Below are 20,270 nucleotides of genomic sequence, written 5' to 3'. Positions count from 1 at the left end.
ACCTATTTAAATAGTACAATTGGGGGGGGGGGGGGTACAGTGCCACATAATAGAAAACAGATAATCTATAGGGGTTTGTTTCAGGTGACAATGGTTTCACTGTAGATTAACTATTTGTCTGGAGTTACGTGCTAAACTGTCTTTACATGTCTATCGTAACAGAGAGAATCTGAGTGGATGGGTTAACTGATTAAATGTCCCTCCCTCTGCATCCGAAAAGCTACAGGCAATCACAAGCGTTTCGGTTGTCAAACTCTATAATTTGATTCCTCGATAGGCTAACCTGAATAGTTCAGCGGACTGCTGCAAAAATCCCAATATCCTTCTTCAAATAATGTCATGCTATCTCCTCTTTCGCGGTACACCATTGCTGCGTGTGCCGGTGTTCTCTCCAGGTGTCTGTCCTACAGCGGATCCAAAAAGTCTCAACCATTGCGCGGGCTATCACCGCGGAGGATAGCCTACCGATCTCACGCAGTCATAACCTCGGCTGGCACGTTGTGTTGTTGGTTACTGACGGGATGGTGACATTGTCAGATGCCCGGCTATTGACAGGATCCGGACTCCAAAAAAACACATAGTAGATTGCCAGAATAAAGGCAGCTATTGACACGCATAGAAAATAAGCAATCGCCATCGCCACTTTAACCCAAATCTTTGTGGTTAAATTGGCATGCTTCACCCGCTGGTCGCCCGGATAGCTCGGCCTTCTGTTCATGTTCCCGTTTTGCTTCACGGTGGTAACTTGTTTGTTGGCTTTCATCCTGCAATTGTTATATCCTTTTTCTGGCGTCGAATGTAGTCTGGTTCTTTGTCAGTGTCCAAAGCCTCCAAATTCTATCTTTCCCCTTCAAGTCAGGTGGGCATTGTGGAAACGCTGTCACTGCTCCTGGTGGGACGATGCTTTAATTAACCCTCTCTATGAACAGGACGGGGCGTCTAGAGCGCACCAGCTATACAGAACAGTTTACAATTTAATGGGATGAAATAGGGCGGGTCAAAGACTATAAAAGCACATCGATTGGATTATAGTTTAACAGTTAGCCTACATCCCAGAAATATGGTCGGTGCATGTCCCTATGATTATCGCACAGACGTCTATCAAAATGAGGGTTGATCTAAAAAATAAATAAATCGTGGATGGTGAAATAGCTATAAAAGCATCACAAAAAAATATTCTCTCGAGCAAAATCATTCACTAAAAGCTTGGACACTCCATTCACTTTGTGCGACTGGCAAAAACATCAATCCCTACAAATAGGCACAAGAGACGTAAAATATATCAGTCTGCTGTTTGAAGTTGCACTTATTGTAAATCACGAGAAACATAATTGAGACCGGAACACCATACATTTATTTGATATGAAAACTAAGAAGCAAAATAAAACAGAATACATTTCATGTTGAACATTTGACAGTTGCATATGAAACAATGAGTTTCCTTACAAATCAAAAAGCTATCAATTGTAATATCCTTCTTGATTGAAGTGTCAATATCTTGGAATTTAAAAAAAATAATGTTTATCAACTGATGAACAGAAGAAAAAAAATATTCGATTTCGGGTCAAGCTAGTTTAGATAGGCCAGTTACATTCCACTCCAAAAACAAACCCAAATAACGCAGTTTTATATTCAAACGAAGAAATTGCAGGTAAATTCGATGCTTATAATACAATCACTAAGTCATCAGAAACGGAAAACGAGGATATACTAATGCAAATGACAAAAATAGATGCCTTTCCCCCACACAAAACATTGGAATGTTTTGTTGTTCTCAAAATACTATAGGCTACATACTGCATTTCCTTGGGTTCTTGACTTCTTATCTCACCTCATTACTTTGAGAAATCAAATTAAAGCATAGCTCAATATCTGTGCTCCTGTTCATTATAGGTGAGCCAGAGTTTATGACTAAGAGTAGGCTAAAAAAAGCCAACAATATTACAAATCTAACCAAAATCTTGGTCTGTTGAGCTACATGTTCTTATGCCCCTTGATTAAAACTAGAAACACCACTAGCGATCTATTGTAAATAAAAAATTAAAGGAAAGCTTTGGATTGTCATGGTTATCAACAAACATAATTGCCAGGATCACATGATGCCTGTATTTAAGTACAGTGTACCCCACTTAAAAATAACATTGAACTATTCTCCTCTTGGGGTCCAAAATGTAAACCAACTTTGTTACATTATCAGGAGACAGAATGTACATTTTTCAATGCCATGGCTTATATTTGTTCACATTATCAGTTTCATGACAAAATACAACTGAAAAGTATTACATTTTAAGCCAATCCTTATCCATGCACACTTCACAAAGAGAGGGTTTGCGTTGCAAATGGCACCCTATCGCCTTTATAGTGCACTACTATTGACCATGGCCCATAGGACAAAAGAAGTGCATTATATAGAGATCATGACATTTGGGACACTACCAGTTTAGCTATGTTGAAGGGGCCAAGTCTCTTTGACCTTCCAAATGAGGTGGTTTAAAAAAATGCTAAAGGTAGAAAAATTGAGGTAAGAGAATTTAATATTTTTCAGTCTTTGCGAAATGTAATAGTTTGATTTGTTAATCACACAAAAACAAATAACACAAAAAAAAGAACTAAAAAAAACGTAAAAACAAGTCAGGGCTTTGTTGACTTGACATCACAGTTACATCCTGATTGGCTGCTATAAAACCCAAGCCATTTACCATCGTGGCTCAAATGAACGGCAGTATGTATCACTGTTCTATGCAAGGTGCTGCTCCTAGTCAAACAGAACAGAACTTACGTGGTCTGATTGTTAAGGAGAGGGAGCGGTTTGGAGGCCTGCTGCCCAACCACATCCCTCCAGGTTGTCTGTGATGGCTGCTCCAGTCATGGTGCGCGAGGCCCAGTTACCTTTCCTCTTGTCATTCTTTTCTCCCCTCATCTGTGAACTGCTAGTACTGAAAAGTCAGTTTCCTAGAGCAGATCTCAGCCTGTTGATAGAGAACAGAGAAGGGGGGGGTGTCACTGTGCTGCAAACTGGATTAATCTGCCCTCTGTGTCTCCAACACAGCACCACATGCATGGGACAGCATGGTATGGCCCCAGACTGGTGTTAGCTCTCAGCAGGATAAATAAGTACCAATGGTTGTCCAAACATTTATATTATGCTCATACTTGATATTATAGTACTACGATATATGCAATATGCTTAAATGAACGTAACCCAAGCTACTCACCATTGACAGTATGTGTCCTCAGCCAAATAGGCCTTTTTTGAAATTATAATTTGATTGCCTATTCAATGTGGGATTGGGTAACAGTCCTCTCATGGACCAATATTAGTCTCATAAACATCAAAGAACTTGGAGAGGCGGTTTTATTCAATCAGGCTCAGAGTTCAAAAGGGTTTCCATTACATCCACACCCTCATGTCGGTTAGACCGCGGCTAATTTCCTCATAAAAGCCTTTCAACATTAATTGTGCCTCTTGTTCCCGTACTTCACCGATCTCCACTCTCACTAGACTAATCGGATTTGGTGTAGTGAGCGTCTTCATTCAGCCAAAGCATAGACACACCGGTCGAGTCCCAAATGGCACCCTATTCCCTTTATAGTACGCTACTTGTGAACAGAGCCCTATAAAGAGTATTGCACCATCAAGGGAAAAGGACGCCGTTTGGGATGCACCCCAGCCATTAGCTGTGGTGATTACCACCAGAGAAACACACTTACCAGGTTGTAAGGAGACGCCTAATAATGATGACAAGGACCAGACAACAAGGAAACATTTATCTACTCAGAAGAACCTTCTACAGACTATGGGAGTTTTCACTGCCAGGGCTTCAATAAGAAAAACAGTCGTAACGGTATCATGTTATGATACCGAGATACAGCTGTCAATCACGTCATATGTGAAGTTATGGCGTCAGAAAGGTGCAATAACCTACAAAAACATAAATCCGGGCCTCCCGGGTGGCGCTGTACTGCAGCGCCAGCTGTGCCATCAGAGACTCTGGGTTCGCGCCCAGGCTCTGTCGTAACCGGCCGCGACCGGAAGGTCCGTGGGGCGACGCACAATTGGCCTAGCGTCGTCCGGGTTAGGGAGGGCTTGGCCGGTAGGGATGTCCTTGTCTCATCACGCACCAGCGACTCCTGTGGCGGGCCGGGCGCAATGCGAGCTAACTAAGGTTGCCAGGTGCACGGTGTTTCCTCCGACACATTGAAGCGGCTGGCTTCCGGGTTGGATGCGCGCTGTGTTAAGAAGCAGTGCGGCTTGGTTGGGTTGTGTATCGGAGGACGCATGACTTTCAACCTTAGTCTCTCCCGAGCCCGTACAGGAGTTGTGAGACAAGATAGTAGCTACTAAACAATTGGATACCACGAAATTGGTGAGAAAAAGAGGTCAAATTCACACACACAAAAAAAAAACATAAATCCACGTTGAAGCAATCGGTCTACAACAGAACACTCATAAGGGTTGGGGGATGGATTCTACATTTAGTACTCACAACTAAACATCTACAAAAATCTAGTCATACAATCCCACCTTCATAATGTTGATTTAATGGGCATTTAAGCTGCTTTGTCAAAGTGCAGTGCATTGTAGCAACCACAGAAATGCTCAATAATTTGTTCTGTGTAACCCAAAAATATACCATCTGGGCTGTTACAGACAAACTCGACTGATGTAAAAAGCTTGAGTCATAAATAAATGATCCTCTTCTAAAAAGGCATGTCAGTGCTAATTCTTAGCACTCTGCCCTCCGAGACAAAGGGAGCGCAATGAATGCACATTATCCTACACATCGTTAAAAAATTATTTAGAGTGCATTTTACACTGTGCTAATTAGCCACATTTTATAATGTACTATTCCATATATATATATATTTTTTTTAAACTAAGCTCATGAGAAAGCAATAAAATGGTTTCTGAAAACATTAAAGCTAGAATCCTTAATTGAAACAATAACAAAGTGGTCACCCTGCTTCTGTTTGGGAATAAAGCTAAGGGAGGGGCCTGGAGAAATGTAACCACTCTCAAATTCATAGACAGCTATGGATGCAAAGACTGACCAGCCATGATATCAAGAGGATAGTTTTAACAAGCTTATATTTGGGGTTTTAGTACGACAGTTGAACTAAGTTCATGAGGCATTTGAGTTATATTCTTCGAGAATCAAATGAGTATACTGTACATCATTAATTTAGACATCCAAAAATGGATGTAGCAAATAAGTGAGAAACATGGGAATCGTTTGTGTCAATGGTGGAACAAACTCCCTCACGACGCCAGGACAGCGGAGTCAATCACCACCTTCCGGAGACACCTGAAACCCCACCTCTTTCAGGAATACCTAGGATAGGATAAAGTAATCCTTCTCACCCCCCCCCCCTTAAAAGATTTAGATGCACTATTGTAAAGTGGCTGTTCCACTGGATGTCTTAAGGTGAACGCACCAATTTGTAAGTCGCTCTGGATAAGAGCGTCTGCTAAATGACTTAAATGTAAATGTAAATGTAATGTAAATGTTTGTGTTTGTCGTTGAAGAGCTTTACAGAGAGGTGCTATTCAACCTTCCTAGGCATGTCAAAGTGGAGACTACGGGAAAGGCTAAATTATGCATTGTGATGACATTGAGACAAAATACATAAACACAGGGCAATAAAACACACATGTTTGTTTGGTGGTTTCAAATGAGTAATGCGCCGTTTAAACATGTTCTGTTATCATCCAATGAGTGTCTGGTTCTGGTTAGCACAATTTGCATCATTCCATTTCAGGCCTAGTGATAAGTCTTAGCCAAACAGACATCAATTTAAGAAGCAGACAGCATGACGAGGAGAAATTAATGGAAGAGCTAATTTGATTCGTAATCTTCTCAAGCCACTAATCATCCATGTGTCAGTCATGCGATTAACAAACCCATGAAAAACAGAAAATATATGCGATTTTGCTCATTTGAGGTTGGGGACAGGAAGCGCAGCATGTATAGTAAATGCATTAACCCGTAAAACAAGGAAATGAGAAGGAGAACCCAAAGGAAAGTGTTCAAGGGGTAAAACGGCAGGGGTTCACACAGTGAGGTGTTGTAGCCATCGTGAAGAGGGCGGAGGTTAGTACATTCAGTTCCCCAGGAGGAAATGGCAAGGCGGAGGAGTTTGAGGATGCAGAGTGATGCAGTGAGCGACAGACAAGCCTTGACCGTACCCAATAGACGTTGGTTGTGGGGTCATGCCAGCCAACTTTAGACAGACAGCTGGAGAGGACACACAGGAGAGCAGTGAACACAGGAGAGCAGTGAACACAGGAGAGCAGTGAACACAGGAGAGCAGTGAACACAGGAGAGCAGTGAACACAGGAGAGCAGTGAACACAGGAGAGCAGTGAACACAGGAGAGCAGTGAACACAGGAGAGCAGTGAACACAGGAGAGCAGTGAACACAGGAGAGCAGTGAACACAGGAGAGCAGTGAACACAGGAGAGCAGTGAACACAGGAGAGCAGTGAACACAGGAGAGCAGTGAACACAGGAGAGCAGTGAACACAGGAGAGCAGTGAACACAGGAGAGCAGTGAACACAGGAGAGCAGTGGACGGCGAATTAAGAAACACATATAAAAAAGGAGGCTAAGAGAGGGAAGTAGGTTGGTTTGTGTTTTGTGGTTAGTGCTTGGTGGGAGTCAGAGACTTCATAGAGAAACCCAGTCTCAAAGTCATTGATGTGAACCGCACCTGAAGATGGCTGCTCTGAGGTGTCTGGGGCCTTCTCTGGGGCTGTGGCCGGCTCAGACAGGCCCTGGTCAGCCTCCAGGATAGGAGCGGCGGCAGGGGCCTCATCTGGGTCAGATGGTTCAGGGAAGGAAGAACGAGTCAGACATCATTCCATTTTTACCACAACCTTCAGGTAGTCATAAAAATAAAACGTCAGATGACCATAAGCAACAATACTGCTTTGCCTGAATTTTTATTCTGTGTGTAATTTAGCCTCACAGGATCTTGTAGTATTAAAAGCACAGTGCAGTCAAAAATGTGAAATTCTTATATATATATACACACACACACACATTTCCACACTATGAGGTTGGAATAATGCTGTGAAATGTTGAAAATGACGATACTGCCCTTTTCGTGCAAGAGCCGCTTGAAAAGGCCGCCTGAAATTTCAGCCTGGTGTGGTAGGAAGGAGTTTTTGCCTTCCTGATGACATCACCAGGCGCTAAATTTGATAATAGACCAACAAGAAAGTTCCAAACCTTTCTACTAATAACAGCTAGTTTTCCCCTCCCCACTCAGACCACTGCCAGACAGTCCTAGCTAAATTCTTGTTTGAGAAATTGCTCTTTGCTAAGAAGCTAGCCATTTTAATTGAAAACGATCACAGTAAGGTACTTAATTGTTACCTAGAAATGATTTGATATTGAGATTTTTTAAACGGTAAAGGAGTTTTTTCCTGGATCAGAGTCTCCTCTGGTGGTGCAGCAGTGACCACAACTGAGAATTATATAAAGAACGATAGAGGGGGGAGATATGAGTGTGGATGAAGAAACCTATGATCAACTTTGCTGGTTTATCCTGATATAAAATAGAAGCACATTCAACAGTATGCCAAATGTATGATACGATCTTGCAATATAATACAACGGTCAAACCAGTATGTAAATATCTGTACCTGTTCGTTTGTCCCTCTCCTTCTCGTTGGGACTGGGGGTTGGGCTGGGGCTGGAGTTGCAGCTGTCTTCTTGGACCTTAACCTGGGCAGGGCCCTCATCAGTGCTGGGGGGTTTTGGGGGGCTTTCCCCCATACTGCTCCGGGGTGACTGCATCTCCATCTCCTCCCCCCAGTCTCTGACTGGTTGGTGGCCGTCCGGGGGAGAAAAGGGACTGAGGGGCTTGAGGCCATCGGGGGAGTTCTGAGCCTCCTGTGGGGAGGGGATGTAGACTTTGGGCCTTGGGGTGCGCTTGTCTTTGGGACTGGTTGCGGAGGGGGGAGTGGAGGGAAGGGGTGAGGTGGCGGCGGGTTTCAATGCAGTGGTTTCTGGGCGAGGTGCTTTCTTTGTGGACTGCACGTCTTTCCCTTCCTCCTCCCCCTCATCGTCTTCCTCGGAGTCGTCATCACCTTCCGCATCTTCGTCCTCTTCGTCGCTGGCATCCTCCCACTCATCCTCATCTGCATCACCACTCTTCTCCATCTAAGAGGGAAAGAAGCAGGCAAGTCACCTGTTAACGTGGTTCATGGAAAGAGATCATGTTCAAAAACAACACTGGTATACATTGTCCTGTCTGGCTGGTAGAGCATGGTTCTTGTACCGCCAATGTGATGGATTCGTTGCCCGGGGCCAACCATACGCAAAATGTATACAAGCATGACTAAGCCGGTTTGGATAAGTGTCTGCTAAATGGCATTTATTAGATTATATATAATGTGCCAAAACACAGATCCCAGTGCATGGTGGTGGGAGACGACATACCTTTTGTGATGAGGGAGATTTGGGTTTCCGTTCCTCCTTCTGAGTCTTCTCCTCCTTCTTGGGTTTGTCTTCCTTCTCTTTCTCCTCCTCCTTTTCCCAGCGGTTATCGTGCATGCTGTCAAAGAGATCCGGTCATTGGAATGGTGAGGAACGAAAGCAGAAAACAACACAGATGTTGTTCTAAAGCCTTAGAAGAGGAGGAGCTGTACCTGTAGCTCTGTCTCGGTCCTCGTCCCTTCCCCCCCTCCCTGGGTCCTCTACCCTGCCCCAGGAAGTCTCCGAACGTGGGCGCCTTCGGAGGCCCCTTCACATCGTCTGTGGAAGTGAAGGATGAGGGAGGAGGACAGTTCAAATTAGAGGGGTTGGGGTGGAAGAACAGGACTTTGAAAACGAATGAATGGCAGCCCCAGTACTGACACAGCAGTGCTGCTCTTAAGGCATCATAATCCCTTTATAGTGAACTACTTTTGACCAGGACCCATAGGGCTCTCACACAGCAGAATACAGGGGGGGATGTGAGACACACTGAACACACACAAATTCAGTCCCATGCCATTGGCTAACCTGAGGCCCCGCCATGAGGCTGTGGGCGGGAGCCACTCCTCCTGGCTGTGGGGAGGACACACACAGAGTGATGTCACTCACATCACTACACACAGGGCAACCACAACATCACCATACACAGACAATACACCATGTTAACGTGGCTCAGATGAAAGTGTTCTTAAAATTAGAGTGTTGCTCCAGGGACGGCAGGTAGCCTGGCGGGTAGGAGAGTTGGACCAAAAACCAAAAGGTTGCTGGACCGAATCCCAGAGGTGATAAGGTAAAAATCTGGCGTTCTGTCCCTGAGAAAGGTAGTTAACCTACTGTTTCCCGGACGCCGATAATGTGGTGTCGATTAAGGCAGCCACCTGAGGGGTTAAATGCAGCTGACTAGGTATCCCTTTCCCAAAGCATCAATGAGAGTGTGCTGTGTCTAATGGAAAGGTTTGTAGTGACTATGATACTTAGCAGAAGATCTGTTTGAGTGTAAGCACTGCTGTAAATGGGTGAATGCGATTGTTTGGGATAGAGAGGGAGAAAGAGTTGAGTTAAGTCTGCCATCCTTGTCTGTAACAGTGGCAACCAACAACGCCTTGTCATCAGAGTCTGGGGGGGGGACTTGCCTCTGCATCCCTGGGCTGGCAGCATGCCCTCCACAGCCACAGCTGGGTCCTCCTTGAACCTGTGAAAGCACCACAGGGTCAGACCTCCTCACCCTGTCACACTGCATCACCACAGGACCTGTCAACCCCTCCCTGCCACCACCCCCACGACTATTGAACAGTCACAAGAAACAAAGACATGGCTAAAGGACAATCCGACTTGTGAACATAATCCCTAGCGGTGTATCGCCGCTTTCCATGTTATCGGTTTGTAGCTTGTGAGGTGTGGAAACACTTTGTTTTGTTGCTTTTTGTGCTATTGCTCTGTCTGCTACGTGTTACTCTACATGTGCTCACAGCTCATTGTTGATCTGTTATTATTGAAATCGTTTTTAATAACCTGCCCAGGGACTGAGTTTGAAAATTAGCCAGCTGGCTAAAACCCGGCACTGAAACGTTGATTAAAATGTGCACGGTCCCTGTCAAAATACAAATAAACTCAAAACCCTGCCCCCAGCCAAGCCTCCCCAACATGCACCTGTATGGACCTCCTAATCTCACACTGCCTCCACGCTCTTACAGCGAAAGAACGAACGAAAGAGAGGATGTTGAATGTGGTTCATGTTAATCCACTATTATTTAGATATGTTCTCTTGTGGTTCTCTTTCTGGGCCGCATCTCAGGATGTTCAGTAAATACCCTGATGAAGACAGCTTGGCTGTCGAAACGTTGGTAATTACATTTTTGCATCTGAGCTCTTAGAGTGTGCGGCTCTCTTTTATTTTCAAGTTTTCTACTCCGCTAGCCAGCACCTCGCCTAAATAGGTGTGCGTTTCTTTTTCTTCTAGTAAATTGAACACAACATCTAAAACATAAAGTGTGGCATCTGGTAAATTCATATTTTGGAACGGTTTTGTCATCTTGGGGATTCAGTATGCACTGCCTGGTTTGGTTCACTGAATGCCTGCTGTTGTGGTATTTTTGTGAATAAAGCCATGGCGGTCTCCGAGGATATTTGTGAGCGAGGTGTGATCAGTGTGTCAGTGGTCCTCCTCCAGTCAGTCACTCACAAGCCGTCAGTCTTCTGGGAGTCCCATTCCCGTCTCCACTGGCCCGTGGCGTTCCTGTGCCTGGCCAGGCGCTCCTCGTCAATCTCCTCACGCTCCTTCTTCCAGCGGAGGTACTCGGCACGCTCCCTGCCCGTCATAGACATGGTCATATCCATGGAGCCCTTAGGGCCTCCTGGTCTCCGACTCTGTTGGAGAGAGAGAGAGAGATAAGGAGAAAGGAAAGTAACACGATTGATAACATGATTTAAGAGATAAGGGAATTAATAACGATGTAGAGGAGAGAAAGGAAAGAAATGATAAACGATAAATCAAACATTGTTCTAATTTTCAATAAAGGAATCGTTTCAACCAAAAGACAAACCACACAGAACATTTGAACGATCATGCCTTCCACAAAACAGAACAGAGCACTCACTGTCCACTCCTTCTCCAGCTCAGATCTCGTCTTCACGTTGTCAAAGTCTACGCCGCCCCAGTTTCGAATGTGTCGGCGGCTGCCCTCCTTGCGGTCCATGTCCGGGACTGGGCCGGAGCGCCGCGGGTCATCCAGGAAGTTACGGATGGGCTTGTCTCCCTCGGCAGGCTGCAGAAGGATTCCAAAGACAGCAACCTTACACTCCATCTATTTCACGTCTTCAACGCTGAACTGTCACCAAATAATCCGATTGTAATCGGATTTTTACAAAATGGCATCCTGTACATACCCTTTGTCCTCTTTCATACTCTGCAATCTTCTCCATCTCCTCATTCATCGTCTCAATGTTCTGCCTCCTTTTCTCCTCCCACTCCTACAGAGAGGCACAACAGAGGCACACTATTTTAGGAAGAATAAAGAGAGAAGTGATACGCCATCCCAATTCTCTTCATTTCACATTTCATTTTAGCTAAATCTGGTATTTTTCTCCCATTCCTATAGTATGTACTCATCTTCCCCGTTACTCATGTCATTGCAAAGTAACCTACATCATCATCACAAAGATATGCTGTACAACCAAAAGGTCGAACCTTCATTATGGAGACTATACCACTGGTAAAACCTCTGAGGCTATTGAAACTATTCAACCTGGCACATCTACAGCAACATTGCCTCGCTTGTTAGTGCTGACATGGTTTTGCTCACAGACCTTAGACTTCCTGTCACTACTGTGTGGTGGTCCTCCTCCTTCTCCCCTTCCTCTTCTTCCTCCGCGTGGGGCACGTTCACTGCGGCCGGGGCCCTCACCTGGCCCCTCCATGCTTGAACCCCTGTCCTCTCTTGGTTGTCTCTGCTCTCTTGGTGGTCTCCCCTCTCTTGGTGGTCTGTCATGGGACTGGCGTGAGTCTGTTAGGGATCTGTCAGGGCGTTGCTCTCTCCTCTCCTGCCGTGACCCTCCCTGTCTTTGTCCACCCCTGCTGAGCCGCCCGGGCAAAGCCCTCCGCGGGGGGCTTTCACCTTGGTGTCTGGGGTCGTCTCCCTCCTCAGAGTCCCGCGGTGGCCCTTGTTTCCAGTCATTGACCACCCGTTTCTCCTGCAGGGAGAACGTACGTTTTGATTAGGTCCTCTTTATCCCACTGAGAGACCGGAAAAACCATGGCATACATACGTACATTTAGGGCAATACCACAGCACCCTAAACAAGTCCCTTCTTGTCTGAATGAGTGACCTTTACTATGTGAAGAGTGGGGTGGATCACAGATGTAGGGGCCATCTGGGTCCGGACATGATCTCAACAGGCTTTGATTAAAATGCACTCCAGCCCGTCTCTCCACGGGGGCTGATTAAAAAAAACATGCTGTCTGATAGGAGGTGGCACGTACTGGAATTACCTTCAAGAGCAGGAATGGCTTGAGAGCATCCACTTCAGGTAGTAATACAGGGCACTACCCAAACGGCACCCTATTCCCCCATAGGCTCTGGTCAAAAGTAGTGCACTATGAAGGGAATAGGGTGCCATTTGGGACAAAACCATAGCCAGGGATTTGCATTCACCTCCACCTATGCAGAATTTAATTATGTAACTTTTACCCACCTGAACATAGATTTATAATCATCAAGCCGAAGCAGGGTTATAAAGTTGGAACCAGATACACGATTTCCATGAGTGGTTTCCTAATATGGGCAGACACATGACGCATTTACAAAACATCTCTCTGTTCATGGTGTACGTCATCACTTCCCTGTTCTGTGTCAGGTGTACCAGACTCAGCTAGCATAACTTCACCCAGCTGCTGTAAGATATATGGCCCTCTCAGGTCCACCTCATGTCAATGTCCTCCATTAGGCATCCCTAATCTCATCAAGCTGCCAGAGCAGGGGGAAATGTATGATTTGACTGACAGGAAATTGGATGTGAGCGGGCAAATAGACTTTTGCAGGCGCCCATCTATAAGACTTGTTCTGGTAGAGGCCATCTTTCAGAGCTCAGGAGGTTATCTCGAGGCCAAGTGTTTAAGTGTGGACACTGTCATGTTTTTGGTCTTCTTACATCATGTTTGTTCAGTTGGCACAAACTTAATAAATAGTTTTCAAATGGAAATTGTGTGTTCTTATTGGACAAGTTCAGGTAGTAACTAGTCCATATCTAATTTTTGTGCCTAATGAACATGACTGATTTGGTCATTAGTCAGCTTGGTCTGATATAGCCTGGTACTACAGTATGTGCTGAGACAGAGCCCTCATCCTGATCTCACCCCTGCAGGTTTGGAGAGGTCTACGGTGACAGTGAAGCTCTCTTTCTCTGTCCTCCACCGGTCTCCCTCTGGCGGAACATCGTGAGGGCGGCCCTTCCTGGGTGGGTGCGTCTTCACGGCAATACCCTCCTGCTCCGCCTTCTTTTTGTCCTCTTCTATTTCCTGTAGAAAAATAACAAAATAAAGGTTGGCTGATAGTCTCATCAGTGTCTCACCCTAACCTGATAAATCATGCATTCATTCTGGGAGAGTCAACAGAAAAGTGACCGATGACCATCATTTGAATATCCAGACAGTCAGGAAGCTATTTGAAAACGTGGCTACGCAATTTAGCTGTGTGATATAAGCTAATAATATAATACAATAGGTTATACTATTTAGCAGACACTTTTTATCCAAAGCAACTTATAGGGCATGCATACACACTCGTATGGGTGGCCCCAACGGGGAAATCGGGCCCACGGTCCTGACATTGCAAGTGCCATGCTCTACCAACTGAGCCACCCAGATGCTGCTACACCAGAACTATAAATCGGATCCTTTGGGAGCTCACCTGGTACCTCCGGACCAGAGCTTCATTCTTCTTGCGCAGAGCCTCGATCCGTCTGTCAAGCTCTGCATCCTTCTCCTCCTTTGTCTTGAGATCCACCACTGTAGACTGAGAAATGTAAGGTGTACATGCATTTAGAATAAGATTCTACAACAGGGTTGTTCAAAACTGATCTATGGTACTCAGGTCCACCTCATACCTATGACTGCAGCACAGCGTGCAAAAAAAGAAGAAGTAATTTAAACACACCCTCTTGTGTACAATTGCTTTAGTACTGCATGTCACGGTTAACCAACTGTGATACTAGTATCAGCACGCTTGATTCCCATTATGGTTTGGTTTGCATAATCACACTCTCAGAGAAGCTAGTATGTATGATTTTAGCAATGTCTGAAGTAAGACTAAAGTAATATATCAGCCTAAACTAGTCAATCTGCAAAATTACAACACATCATATTTAATTGCATTTCAGAAGCTCACCATGGCTTCTAGCCTGTCCTTATGCGCAGGTGGTGGACTGAAATCCTGCTTCTTCCAGATGATGTGGTTTTTTTTTAAGTCTGAGAAATTCAGCCTGGAAGGTTGTACACACATTACACAATAACCACTGGAGAAAGAGATCCACAAATGTGAAACAGCCATATTTGCAGCATGAACGGAGTACCAGCATGGAATTGGCCAGGCTATGGATAATTAATTAGCCTACATAAAGCGAAGGTGTTGTAGCCTAAGTTAATTCAAACTTCCTTCACGAGTCCAGCTGCGTTCTGTGAGAAAGCCTTCTTAAGGGTATTAGTGAAAGCACATAACCTAGAAAGTAGTTTAGTATGACACGCAAATCACGTTATAGCAAATGACTTACACATTAGCCTACCTTTACAAATTAAATAAGTAAATAACATTGGTTTTAAAAGTTCTCTTTATTGACACTTGAAGCGCACCACACCGGACCATGTCTACGCTATCCGTAAGGAGTCGTAGCCCCCTGTTGGAAGTAACTGCATTAAAATATGCAACATTGTTTACGAGGTTGGGGTAAAGTTACAAAGTATCACAATATATTCGAACTAGATTACCTTTACCAAAGTGCGTTGTGATTACAGACAGTGTGCTCAATACAATGTATCAATTCCAGCTCCGCGACAATGTGTCCCGATATTCATTTCCTTCGTCTTCTTCTTCTTCGGTGGGTTTTATCAGCGGTTGGCATCCAACGTTATGGTGCATTACCGCCACCTACTGTACTGGAGTGTGGGCTAGTGACAGGGGGAAACTAAATCCTACCTGGCAGCCCCGTTGCTCTTAAAAAAAATAACAAAATATTTCAGACTATATCTAATGACGCTCTACTCAATATACTCTTCAAACTAATTTCCTGTATCCCCTTCTCCCTCAAACTAGATCTCAGCCTCTCTCTTTCCCTCGGATACTGCCCACCCTCACTGGAGCAGTACATGCTCCACTGTCTCTGTTTCCTGGCAATGATCACACTTTCTTGTTGGATGCTTTCCTATCACATTTAAGGTCTTATTCAACCAGCTGTGTCCCACCCTTAATCTTGTAAAAAAAATGTCTTCCTTTCTTCAGTCCCTTCCTTTCGTCCTCCCCTCCCGACTTTCCTCTGTACTTGAAATAAATGCCTGCCCTTGGTATCTCTATTCCACTGCTCCTGCCATTTCTGCACCATAACTGTCCATATCAGGGTTTACCTCTGCCTTGCTAATTATAACTACAACATCAACATCCCACTACTAAGTGCTTGTTTAGTCAGTTTCCCTTCACCCCCACATGGGCTGGGAACCAAGTAAATCTGATCTGTATATTTGTCTAATCCTGCCATGGGTTTGTAGTACATCATAAAGCAGGTCTTGTCTGCTACGTGAGCTAAAGGACTGGAGACTCATCAACACTGCACATGAATCAGAGCAAATAACTACTCTGTCTGGCTTGACTTCCTCCAACCACTGCAAGGCCAACAGTATAGCCATCAGCTACCTGCTATATACTGTATACAGCCAGATGATCTGTAATACATTTCCTGACTGCCAACTCCCATTCCATCACTACAAATGCTAACGTGCTGTCCTTGGATCTTTTTAACCATCTGTGTAAATGGCCACAAAATCCTGATAGACTGTATCCAGACATCTCTTAAACCAATCAGATGGATCAACACCCTCCCTATCTTTCTGTAGTCTCTCCAATCAGATGGATCAACACCCTCCCTATCTTCCTGTAGTCAATCCAACACTTCCAGATAAACTACTGGAGGCGGGAGTAGCCATGGTGGATTTACAGGAATAGCTACTGTTGGACTAAACTCCCTTTCATACAGTCCCATCTCCTTCGCCTGGATATTACCCACCCACCCAAAGCTTGTGTTCTGCCTTTGCTCATGTCCCCAGCATGCCTGTAGAATCCCTTTCCCAGGATAAGACTCCCCATGTCCCTGTAGGTTGACCCAATAATTAATTGCCAGCGGCGGTCTCCTAATCTGCAATGGCCAATCCCCATCTCCACCTGTAGGGCAGTAACTGGGGAGGTCCGAAACGCCCCACTACGTATTCTGAGTCCTTGCCCCTGTATGACATCTAGCCTTTCCAATGAGGTGCGGGCTGCCGAACCATACGCTGTACTGCCATAGTCGATTGCAACATACACGGTCCCACCACTCTCTCAATGTGTTCTGCCCAGATCAGTCTAGAGTCAAAGTATACCCTAAGGAACCTGAAGGCCCCCACCCTCTCCAAGTTTCTCCCATATACCCTCAAACATACCTCATCTCCCACCTTCCTCCTGGTAAAGAACACTGTCTGAGTTTTCTCTACAGAGAATCTGAATCCCTACATTTATGCCCACCGTTCTACCTCATCAATTGCTTCCTTTACCTTCCTGACTATGTAAGGCACATTTCTTCTTCCATAAGGCCCCATCATCTGCAAATAACGACCTCCCAATATCCCGCCGTACCTGAGGGTAAACATCATTGAGAACAACAAAGGACTAATCATGCTCTCCTGTGGTGTACCGTTATCCACCAGGTAGAGACCCAGGTCTGATAGAGACCCACCCTCACCTGAATAGACCTTCCAAACAGGAAATCCTTTATCTAGTTGTACGTTCTTCCTCCTACCCCCCTAATATCAAGCTGATATATATCAATATCAACCCCTCCTTCCACATCATATCATAAGCCTTCTCCACATCAAAAAAGACAGCTACAACAAACTCCTTGTTCACCTGAGCCTTCCTGAACACTGCTTCCAAGCAGAGCACTGGGTCTGTAGTTCCCCTACCCGTTCTGAACCCACTCTGATGTGGTGATACTAGCCCCCTGCTCTCCAGGAAGTAAATTAGCCTCTCCGTAATCATGCGTTCCATAATCTCACATACATGTGATGTTAAAGCTATTGGCCGATAGCTTGTTGGCCTCGTTGGGTCCTTCCCTGGCTTCCGGATTTGTACAACTACTGCCTCCTCCCCCACTCTGTTGTATATTCATTTCTTGTAATAATAGGGCTCCTGAGTCGCGCAGCAGTCTAAGGCACTGCGTCTCAGAGTGAGAGGCATCAGTACAGACACCCTGGTTTGAATCCAGGCTGTATCACAACCGGACGTGATTGGGAGTCTCATAGGGCGGCGCACAATTGTCCGGGTTTGGCTGGTATAGGCCAACATTGTAAATAAGAATTTGTTCTTAACTGACTTGCCTAATTAAATAAAGGTTAAATGTAAAACAATAAATGAATAAACTTCCTGCAAAATGTGAAACTTTCACCGTTTTTAAAGAGACAGTAAGCATTTCATACAGTTTAAAATCTGTCTCCATAATCTTGAAAATAACTTATCTATACACCTGAAATGTAGGCTATATTATCGGATAAAAATTGCCTATATATCTTGGAAATAAATGAACGGATAGCAGTTTATGTTTGATAATGATTTACATTAGTGAAAATGCAGATAGTTTGCCTACATCTGCCAAATCCACAAGGAGGCGACAATGTCTACCAAATAAAAAAATACATAAATTATTCCTGGGTTGTCTGGTAGTCTACATCAGTTTATTATGGTTATTATACATGTTCGCTTATTAGAGTCAGTGGCATTATAATTAAGCTACTTAACTGGGTCAGGGACAGGGCAACATAACACCCCCTTAATATGTCAATTCCTTCAAATAGATCCTATGAACATATGAGATCATCTTCTGGCCACATGTTGCCAAATATTAATTATGGAAACAAAATGTGTAATTGTGGTGAAACGATTTTTAAATAACAATCATGTGTAGGTCTATAAGAACGCAAACAATTTGGACATTTGAAACACTTGGTCCTTAACAATTAAAAAATAGGTGCACGTGTCACTATCCCCTGAATATGCGGGCAGACAAATGGAAACCTTGATGTCGGTTGATGTTAAATTGCAGACAGCTTCCATGGCAAGGGATGCGGGGACTGCCGCCGCGCGCAGTTCCAACCAATCGCTCATTCCCTGCCACTGATGCCCATACCCTGTTTCTGGGCAGAAGAGTTTATCAAAGGAAAACAATCCGTGGTGAGATATGGTACCTCTTTCTCTCACTCGTTTGCTGTTGTGGGGGGCGCATAATTCGAGATTACCAATCATAATGCGATGCATTCAGCAGATTCATTCAGCAGAGGTCTTTTTCAGGGGTGTCATGCACCCCAAAAATCTGAGGGGGCACAAAGTACATGAGGACGTCTGCTGGCTGGTCTGGAGGGGTGCTACGCCCAGGCCATAAATTGGAACCTACTGCATTCAAACACCTGAAACAGCTTTTTCATGCAATCTAGAGCCATAATCATTATGCTTAATTCTATGTTAAAAAACATGTATATTTTTTTGCATATCTAAGCATATCTAAGCATACCTCTTGAGCTGTATGTATCCTCCTGACTGGTTGAAACAAAATATGCTACTCTGTATATCTGCTCAAATCTGAGTAAAATATTGAAAGGAATGTGAGTCTTATTCAGTACATTTAGTTATTGCTTGCTTTACAGAAGTCTACCTTGCCAGCAGGCATGCCAGCTAAGATAGTTAGCCAAGCTAGCTACTTTAACTTGGTAGGCTGAAATGGCTTCTTGGTAGCTATTTACGAGGTTGGGAGATTGGGAACCTGTCTAGGCTAGCTAAACCCAATCTTGATCAATTTATGCCCCTACAGGCATGACGCCTCTGGTCTTTTCTATGGCAGAAACTATGACTCAGGTGCAATATGTTAGAGAGTTGTTTGTCAAGAAAGTGTAGCCTACAAAGAAACCAATGAGTTAATCCCCTAATAACAATATATCAACCATCTTACCCTACATGCACTGATGCACTGAACACCAGGGTGTATGCCAATATTATATTTACATTTTAGTCATTTAGCACAGGGGTTCCCAAACTTTTTCACTCAAGCCCTCCTTCCAGCATTGGGGAACATCCGGAGGCACACGCACCAGGTCTATTTCTATGGGCACAATAATTGTTCATGACACAAACTGTTCACACCCCTCTTGTTGGAGGAGAGAAAATATTGCAGGTTTAAAGCTTATTTCCTGCAATTCTACACATTTGTCATGGTGTGCAGTGAATATTTTGCACTTTTAAAGTTAATTGTCTTGCAATTTTATACATGTTGCCATGTGATATTTTGAGTGACTCAAACCTTACAACAAAATCTATGTGCCTAAACACCTAGATAAAAAGCGTTAGTGGACATGGGATAGTTGATCTGGACATTTCTGAAAAGTTATAAATAGCTCTCTAAGGTCTGCAATGACTGACATGACCAAAGGAAAACTGATGATGCACTACCTAATTTAGAAATTGCACCTTGTGCATTCTACTATTATAACTTTCAAGAGTAAATTGAAAGACAGCTCTTTAAAAAAAAAAAGGACATTTGGTAACCACTGATTTAGCAGACGCTCTTATCCATAGCTACAATAATTATAAACTAAAATTATAAAAAAAGAAACGTCCTCTCACTGTCAACTGTGTTTATTTTCAGCAAACTTAACATGTGTAAATATTTGTATGAATATAACAAGATTCAACAACAGACATAAACTGAACAACAGACATAAACATGTGACTAATAGAAATTGAATAATGTGTCCCTGAACAAAGGGTTGGTCAAAATCAAAAGTATCTGGTGTGGCCACCAGCTACATTAAGTACTGCAGTGCATCTCCTCTTCATGGACTGAACCAGATTTGCCAGTTCTTGCTGTGAGATGTTACCCCACTCTTCCACCAAGGTATCTGCAAGTTCCCGGACATTTCTGGGGAGAATGACCCTAGCCCTCACCCTCCGATCCAACAGGTCCCAGACGTGTTCAATGGGATTGAGATCTGGGCTCTTTGCTGGCCA

The 20,270-nt window shown here is 44.2% G+C and overlaps 1 protein-coding gene across 3 annotated transcripts; it reads right to left on the bottom strand.

Moving 5' to 3' along the window:
• Positions 1-1,331: 1,331 nt before the first annotated feature.
• Positions 1,332-15,079, bottom strand: LOC115136929 (coiled-coil domain-containing protein 9-like). Of its 3 annotated transcripts, XM_029672848.2 has the most exons (14): positions 14,960-15,078; positions 14,364-14,457; positions 13,887-13,991; positions 13,334-13,495; positions 11,788-12,171; positions 11,368-11,451; positions 11,079-11,246; positions 10,664-10,848; positions 9,615-9,673; positions 8,655-8,760; positions 8,446-8,560; positions 7,647-8,166; positions 6,710-6,814; positions 1,332-2,969 (listed from the first exon to the last, which is right to left on the bottom strand). In XM_029672848.2, the coding sequence occupies exons 2-14, from the start codon at positions 14,364-14,366 to the stop codon at positions 2,965-2,967; spliced, it is 2,001 nt and encodes a 666-aa protein (XP_029528708.1). In that variant the 5' UTR covers positions 14,367-14,457; positions 14,960-15,078; the 3' UTR covers positions 1,332-2,964. The 3 variants fall into 3 exon arrangements, with proteins under 3 accessions (XP_029528708.1, XP_029528705.2, XP_029528706.2); XM_029672845.2 differs by lacking the exons at positions 1,332-2,969; positions 6,710-6,814 and adding an exon at positions 6,821-7,193 and having other exon boundaries at positions 14,960-15,079; XM_029672846.2 differs by lacking the exons at positions 1,332-2,969; positions 6,710-6,814 and adding an exon at positions 6,821-7,193 and having other exon boundaries at positions 14,966-15,079.
• Positions 15,080-20,270: the final 5,191 nt, after the last annotated feature.

The sequence above is a fragment of the Oncorhynchus nerka genome, linkage group LG11 (genome assembly GCF_034236695.1).
Source record: "Oncorhynchus nerka isolate Pitt River linkage group LG11, Oner_Uvic_2.0, whole genome shotgun sequence".
NCBI lineage: Eukaryota > Metazoa > Chordata > Actinopteri > Salmoniformes > Salmonidae > Oncorhynchus > Oncorhynchus nerka.
This window is presented reverse-complemented; position numbering and strand designations above follow the sequence as displayed.

What these genes read in the sequence shown, in the direction of transcription:
- LOC115136929 (XM_029672845.2), bottom strand. An exon ending in GTAGTGACAGGAAGTCTAAG is followed by an intron (nt 11,452 to 11,787) that starts GTCTGTGAGCAA and finishes GCCTCTCTGTAG; the next exon opens with GAGTGGGAGGAGAAAAGGAG. An exon ending in GCCAGCCCAGGGATGCAGAG is followed by an intron (nt 8,761 to 9,614) that starts GCAAGTCCCCCC and finishes TCACTTCCACAG; the next exon opens with ACGATGTGAAGGGGCCTCCG.